Source organism: Dendroctonus ponderosae, unplaced genomic scaffold (genome assembly GCF_020466585.1).
Source record: "Dendroctonus ponderosae isolate FM_Combo_2020 unplaced genomic scaffold, Dpon_F_20191213v2 Dpon_F_20191213_3, whole genome shotgun sequence".
NCBI lineage: Eukaryota > Metazoa > Arthropoda > Insecta > Coleoptera > Curculionidae > Dendroctonus > Dendroctonus ponderosae.
The window spans coordinates 6357553-6365196 of record NW_026018508.1 but is presented as its reverse complement, the minus strand read 5'-3'; the positions used below and the strand labels follow the sequence as shown (position 1 = coordinate 6365196).

At 31.8% G+C, this 7644-nt stretch overlaps 1 protein-coding gene across 1 annotated transcript; it reads left to right on the top strand.

Moving 5' to 3' along the window:
* Positions 1-4723: 4723 nt before the first annotated feature.
* LOC109543607 (transcription factor MafAa) lies at positions 4724-6478 on the top strand. The gene has a single exon (XM_019913409.2). It carries the CDS (start codon positions 4926-4928, stop codon positions 5868-5870), a length of 945 nt encoding a protein of 314 aa, XP_019768968.1. The 5' UTR covers positions 4724-4925; the 3' UTR covers positions 5871-6478.
* Positions 6479-7644: the final 1166 nt, after the last annotated feature.

The following is a 7644-nucleotide window of genomic DNA, read 5'->3' as shown; positions in this document are numbered from 1 at the left end:
CAGTTAGATAAAGTCAGGTTGTTTAGTGGAACTGATCAGATCTAAAGTGATAAACCTCCCAAAATACAAATTTCAACTTTCGTGATAGAGTATTATTATAATTTATCCGAGGGTTGTCTATAGAAGAAGCAAATGATGGAAATATGTGCCAAATCCTAAATCCGCATCGATTTCCCGATTTAAAAACAATCGAGCAAAAGGGGAGAGAGCGGCAGCACTTTTACTATCGATTGATCATCGCATTCTCTGCGGCGAAGCTTCACATTCTTATGCGTCAGCAAAGTTCTGCTTTTGCTGTCTATGCAATGTCCTCGACGTTGCTGATGCTTCCACTTTCCCAAATAACCGATGAATGAACACACATATCGACTCATTTTTACTATCATCCACCCGGCATAGTAAATATTTCCAGGTAATTCCAAAATTCAAAAAAAAGTTAAATGTAGATGCAGCCAGCTAGTTGAGGTAGAATTGTTGCTGATGACCTATAACTTTTATAAGTCGATTCAATGCATTCAACTTAGCTAAAGTAACGGATTTCGAAGAAGATGAAGCGTGCCTTTTAAAATAACGGAAGAAATGGCAGAGAGACAACAAAAGAGTGCGGAAGACGAGATAAAGGACTGAGAGTTTTCACTTATTCTAATTGAGTTTTACGTGAATTATATATGATTCAGTTTAATTTTTAGAATCAAATTGGTAATATGTATATGCAAAAATTATTCTTGAATCTTGTGAAAATCAGTGCATCACTCTGTAGAACATTTCGACTAAACTTTCCCTGATTTTCGAATTTCCCTCAAGATGAACAGAATCACTACGCATGCAACTTTTCTCGTACAACTTTTACAATTTATTTGGTTTTCAGTATTCAATTACATTTGGTATTCGCTATTGAATTACAATTCGAATTCGAATTTGATTGGAAATGTAGCTTAAATTAATACGAAATAAATTTATATTAGTTGGTTCGAAAAAAGCATTAATTCTAAATTCAATGTAATGTAAAATATGTAAATTAAATGTAAGTATGTACTTGTTAATAATGATTTTAGATACAGCTCCGAAAATCTGTTGAAAAATTAATGGGGAATGGGTTGAAAACCACAAGTTTAAAGAAAACTAGAAACAAACTATCGAAAGAAACCTAATGAAAGTGCAAATAAAATTTGATTTGATTTATATTTTTACTTTTTTTGACTTAAGTTGGTAAGTTCAAACTTTCAACCGTACATGAAGGTCTAATTCACTAAATTTTTACGTTTGGATGGGTACCGCTATATAGGATGTGATTTTTTGAAAAACTTTAGGTTTTCAGATTTTTTGTTGTTCTTTAATTTACTTTCACATTTTGTTATTCAGTCATTTTTTAATAGTAATGTGCACATTTCAGAATGATAACTTAATGTAGAACTTAGTTCCAGCAATTTTTGTAAACATGCTATTAACTTCAACTTCAATCATTTGACGATTTTGAAAAAATAATTTCATTGTTTTCTTATGAAAGGAACTAAAATACACTAATAATAACAAGAAACAAAAATTAATCTAAAACTTAAAATCTTATGGGCTCAAATATTTTTGTCAATATTAAGAATTCCCGAAACTGGCTGGTCTTTTACTTATGAAGTAGAAAGGCAAATAAATATAATAAATCAGAAAAAATGCTCTGATTATAAAGTTTCAAAATAATCTGAAATCCGCGTTTATTAATTTTGCAACTGTCACTTTATATCAATTTTATAGGCTTATAATTTTGCAATAAGAAAGTATTAGCTGCTTAATTTTAAACAAATACAAAACTAGCACAAATATTGTTGTCAATATTATTTGCAAGAATGCTCCCTGGAACTGTCCAGTGCTTTATTTATAGAGTAAAAAAGTTAATATAAAACAAAACTTTCTTTCAGCTTTGTTATAATTGTTGCTTTAGAATCCTGCTGTTCAAGGTGTTCGGCGCTTATTTTTTATTGTGACTTTTATTTAATTTTTATGGTTTAATAATTGGGTCATAAGAAAAGCATTGTCTAATTTTCTTAGAAATAGAAACATTATGCAAAATAATTTCAACAAACAAAAAATTTCCGTTTTTAGTGGCCTAATAAAAAAATACACAATTTAAAAAGTCAAGGCTTAAATATTTTTGTCAATAGTTGAATTGCGAGAATTCTCTACGAAACTGTCCAGGGCCTCATTTATCTGGTAGAAAAACTAATATAAAACAAAATATACTGTAAGGTTTGAAAATAATCTAAAATTTTGCTTTAGAATCTGCTAAGCAAAGTGTTCCGCGCTTATTTTTTTTTAAACTAATTTATTTTAACATTTTGTCATAAGAAATTTGCTAATGTTCCTTATAAAAAGAAACATTATGCAAAATAATTTCAATAAAAAAACTTGTGTTGTTGAAACTGGCGAAGAAAGAATGCTCCCGGAACTCCCCATTGTCTTATTTGTCGTGTAGAAAAGTTAATAGAGAACAAAATTTACTTTAGATTGTAGGGCTCAAAACTAATTTAAAATTGTTGCTATAGAATCTGCTGTTTGACGCTGATTTTCATTGTAACTCGTACTTTATTTTAATTTTTGTGGGGTTATAATTTTGCCACAAAAAAAGTATTGCATACTTTTTCTAAAAAAAAAGAGCAAGATGATAAAACAATTCAAGAAACAAAAATATTCTGTTTTCAGCTGCTTAACTTTTTTTAATATAAATCTTAAAAACTGAGGGGCTCAAATAGTTTTGCAAAATATTAGTTACAAGAATGCTCCCCGGTCATGTGCAGTGTTTTATTTATCAAGTTGTATTTTATTATGTACTTGAGAATAAAATTTTCTATAATAATCTAAATTGTTGCTATAGAATTTGCTGTACAAGATCATCAGGGCTTATTTTTTGTAACTTAAATAGTTAATAATAATAAATTTGTCGGCACATTTTAATTGTTTATTATGTCATTAAAAATAATTAGAATTTACTTAATATTTGAATTACATATTGTGATTTTTATCAAAACTGAAGTGAATAAGTTGCCAATAACACACTAACACCACTCCAAAACAGCGATTGTTCAGAAGAATTAGCTTAGAAGAAAAGAAATATAAACTTAAGCAAAGATAATGGTTTTAAAAAGTGTTCATACAGCATACAGCATTTCAAATAAGAGAAAAAGTAAAATATACTCGTGTGTACCTATTCTAGAATTTCTGCTTGCTGAAATTACCGCAAAGCAAAATTGACCAACTGAAAAAAGTATTAAATTCGCTTTGTAAATATTTTTGAAAACCCGATTCTGCAGGTTTTCTATCATCAGATTCCGATTGCCAGTCCTAAAAATTGTAATTTTTATTTATATACGGTGGCCCAAAAATGTTATGATATCAAGCCCAACTTTTCAAATAGAAATCCCGTTTTTTGCAAATGTATTCAGTTTTCTACAAAATTAATATTATGTTTTATGTAGCACACCCTATACTTCCGGTTTTTGGGAAATTGGCGTCTGAAAGTCATAAGCAAAATTACCACCCAAACTTATAAACTGATAAAAATTAAAACTCAGACTTATTTAAAATTCAAGGTTTAGGTAAATCGGCCGCTAAACATTGGAGACTTAGAAACCAAAATTAGGCAGGGAATTAGGAATATTGACAGAAAGGCACTCAATAATGTTGAATAATAATATAGATAACAATAAACAAACTAATGATGACTTTATACATCGGTTTGGCTGGTTATGGTCAAGAAGGTGGCTGTTTGAGCACTTATTTAACTCTTTTAGTCTTAGTTTTAATTAGTTTTGGTGTAACAAAATTTTAATTAATTAATTGCGTGTCATTTTTGCTTACGACATTCAGACGCCAAATGATTAGGTTTTTGTAGAGAATTCAATAAAACTTCTATTTGAAAAAGTTGGCCTTGATATCATAATTTTTTTTTGCGACATCCTGTATAAAAACTTGGTTCAGAAAATGAGCATTTAAAAACAAAAATCGACGAGTCCGAGCAATTTTCCCAAAAATAAACAACGGATTTTTAAATAATTATATGCAATACATTTGCCGCCGCTCATTGTAATGTATTGCAAATTTAATATCAGTAAATAGTTATAAATCTATTAGAACGTAAACCCCAGTGGCATCTTAGCAATCTTTTACATTATAGCACACAAATCGCTACACTAATAATTCCGAATAACTAAAGTAATGATAACATTTTAAGTATTGAATCAATTAAATTTACTATCTTCAAAGTGGGTATCAATTAAACCTGATAAGCACAAGTTCTGCTAAATCCGACGCGATAATCTTCTGAAAATTCTCAACGAATAGTTTATACCTATTTAAATTAAAATTGTAAAAAATCTTATTATTGAATGGGTTTGGCAGTAAAAACCCTCAACCCCCAGAGTCCAGTGAGCTTTTAGAATATCCTGTAAACATGTCATAGCTGGCAATAACGCAAACTCATGCATTTGACAATAAAAATCGTAACCCGTTCAACTTTAGTGGCCCATATGCTGAAATCTTATGAGAATGCCGGAACATTTCTAACACACAATAAAATTCAAAAACACCCCAACATTTTCCGCTCTCCACTGGCCGCGAAGGTATAAACAAATTTCCTTTTGCGTCTCTCTCTTGGATAGCAGTTCCGTTCGGATTCTGGTCATTCTCTCTTGCACTTACCTATACAATATCGACTGATAAAGGCGGTCCTTCCATCCAAATGCCCGCCTCTCCAACTCGAATCCAGGACTATCCGGGACGCGCCACCAACACCGCTGTCGGTGGCAGCAAAAATGATTCTGCCGCCGTCGTAAATGCATTGCGAAAACCTTAAGAAAGTGTTTCGAAAATAACGCGAAGTGTTTGCTCACGGCGAACTTTTTTAGCCAGTGTTTTTTTTTGTTTTGAATGTGGGCATCATGGATGACAATCAGCAAGATTTATTAGCCGAAGAGTATGTTCAGGATTTTGTGTTAGACCATCTAGAGGATATCACAGTGAAAAGGGAAGAAAAGCGTCAGTACATTGAATCTGTGGCCTGGTTACCTCACGAGGAAGATTCTTGCAGCAGAATGGGCGGAAGGGCTCAGGGCTGGGACGATAGAAGAAATGTAACACCGTCAGAGCCGATCTACCAACAACCCGTTATGATCAACATGACAAATCCAGATACACCTCCGCATACCTCTCCAAGCCAATCGCCTGCACCGTATAGATCATCTGGCTTGGAGGAGCAACAGCACATGATGTGGTTTCCACCAGTGATGCGTTCTGAGCCTCAACCTTTGGACCTCAGGCCGCTTCATTGCATGGGTGGAGATCCGGAATGGGAACGACGAGGTTACATTCCGTCAGGTATAATTCCGGAGGACCAAAACCACAATCATCTGCTACATCAAAGACCTCAATCAGTGTCTTCGCTGGCGAGTGCACTTTCACCTCGACTGGGACTTCGTAAAAACGACAGTGGATATTTCGGATCGAGTGATGAGTTCAATACCAGTGGTTATTCAACGTGCTCAGATGAGCTGGGTCGTCTGAGCGACAAAATGCTTATGACGCTTTCTGTGCGAGAGCTAAATAAAAGGCTTCACGGTTGTCCTAGAGAAGAAATCGTCAGACTCAAGCAGAAAAGGCGAACTCTGAAAAACCGAGGATATGCTCAAAATTGCCGATCGAAACGATTGCAGCAACGGCACGAACTAGAGCAAACCAACAGAAGCCTGCAGAATGAGCTCCATAGAATCAGATCGGAATTAGCCAGAGCAATACAGGAGGTTGATCGTCTAAAACTCCAAATCCGCAACCAGGCGAGTCAGAATATAAATTGCGATGGTCAGAATTCGGCCGAATACTATGTGTGACATCAATTCCAGGGTCGAAGAGTATAGCTCTTGCGACCCTCTGGATTTCCGCCAAGGATCGCAAAACAAGTGAAACGAAGTATTTTTTAGACTACAATTGGAGCGGTATTGTGCCAATTTTTCTTCAATTTGTGTGAATAGCTGTTGGTTATTTATGTATTGCTAAAAACAGTATGTAATACGTTTATATCAAAAAACGCTTTTTTATTTCTCATATTGTTATTTGAAATAAATTAGCATTAAACTTATTGTTATTATTGCATCAGTTTTATGCTCCGTTTTATTAAGTACTTTAATTTTTAAGTTTTATAATTGAAGCCTATTTTTAGTCGTTTTGATGTTCCGATTTTTCTATGTACCAACCAACAATATCACTATTAAATGTCGAATGAAACGATTTGCATATCTTTCATTATTATACGAATTTTTTTAATGGAAATGTTATGTATGGTTTTGTACATTCATCATGAAATATTTTTATATACCTGGGGTCAATTTTGGACCTGCTGTGTTATGTTTTTAGAATATAATATATTGAATATGTTATATGAGTAAAAAGTTGTAAATAACAGAACTTTAGAGACCAATAAAATCATTGGCTACGCCAATTATCCTGTTTCATTTTTACATTTCAATATTCTTACAGGTAGGTATAATAAAAAAATCAATTTCTACAACTATTTAAATTTCAAAGTTATATTCTATTTTTAATTCTTATACAGGAAGTAGCTTTTACATGGCTTTTACATGCTGCTACCTAGATTTATTGAGCATAAAATAAATTTTATAGTTTTTATTTTTATTAGAATAAACAGTAAAAATTAACGAAACATGCAAATAAGTACTAAACCAGAATGATGCAAATTGATAACTGCTCTAGCCAGCCAAATAGCATGTACCTGCCGTCATTACATTTATTTCATATTTAATTTATCAAATTTGAATAAAACACTGAATCAATATTAGCCCTTTTGCATGAGTTATTTATTAGTTTGCGATTTATAATGTAAATATAATATTACTTTGAACAAAACAATGCACCCCCCAAACTAACAGATTCATGTTTGATAATATTATATATCAACAATTTGTTTCGAAAATAAACATTTTAATAATATAGGGTGCGAAAACAAAAGAAGTTATATTCTAGGCAATCATTTGCAATTAAATCACTGATAAACACTACAAATATTATGATTTAATGGTGTGCTTTAGAATAACGATAAATTCAAATGTTATTAGGTTCTTGCTATGTTTGATCGATATGATATTTGCGATTTAATGCTGAATTTCCTGTCTGAAAAGCTCTAGTTTAACGAAGTATTTCCCAAATTAGAGCACATTTATTTATTTATACAACTACTAACCTCAAGGTCTAAAAAAAAGTGCAATTTTAGATAAAAATATATTTTGATTTATTTCATCAAGATTCTTTGCTTTATTCTATGGTATGAAAACCTCCTTTTTAAAATTAAAGGTGCTTTTTATTTTTTAGCAAATAGGTATTTGAAAAATCTCGTAGGTTTCACGAACATTTTTGTTTAATGAAAGCTAATCAAGTGTACTTTTCTCATATAGAAATTTGTTTTTATTTTATTTCGTGCGCTTTCGCACATAAAAAATAGTTTTCTTCTTTCTTTTGCAGGAATTTATTATTATCGATCAATAAAATAACATTTGAAAGTAGGGTATAACTAGGTATAACATTTTTATGCATTAGGTAGACATGTTTATGATTTTATAAAACTTTTCCATTTTAATAATTTATTTAAAT

Bases quoted from the DNA above. Each gene is read 5' to 3' on its own strand.
- LOC109543607 (XM_019913409.2), top strand. From the start codon at position 4,926: ATGGATGACAATCAGCAAGATTTATTAGCCGAAGAGTATGTTCAGGAT.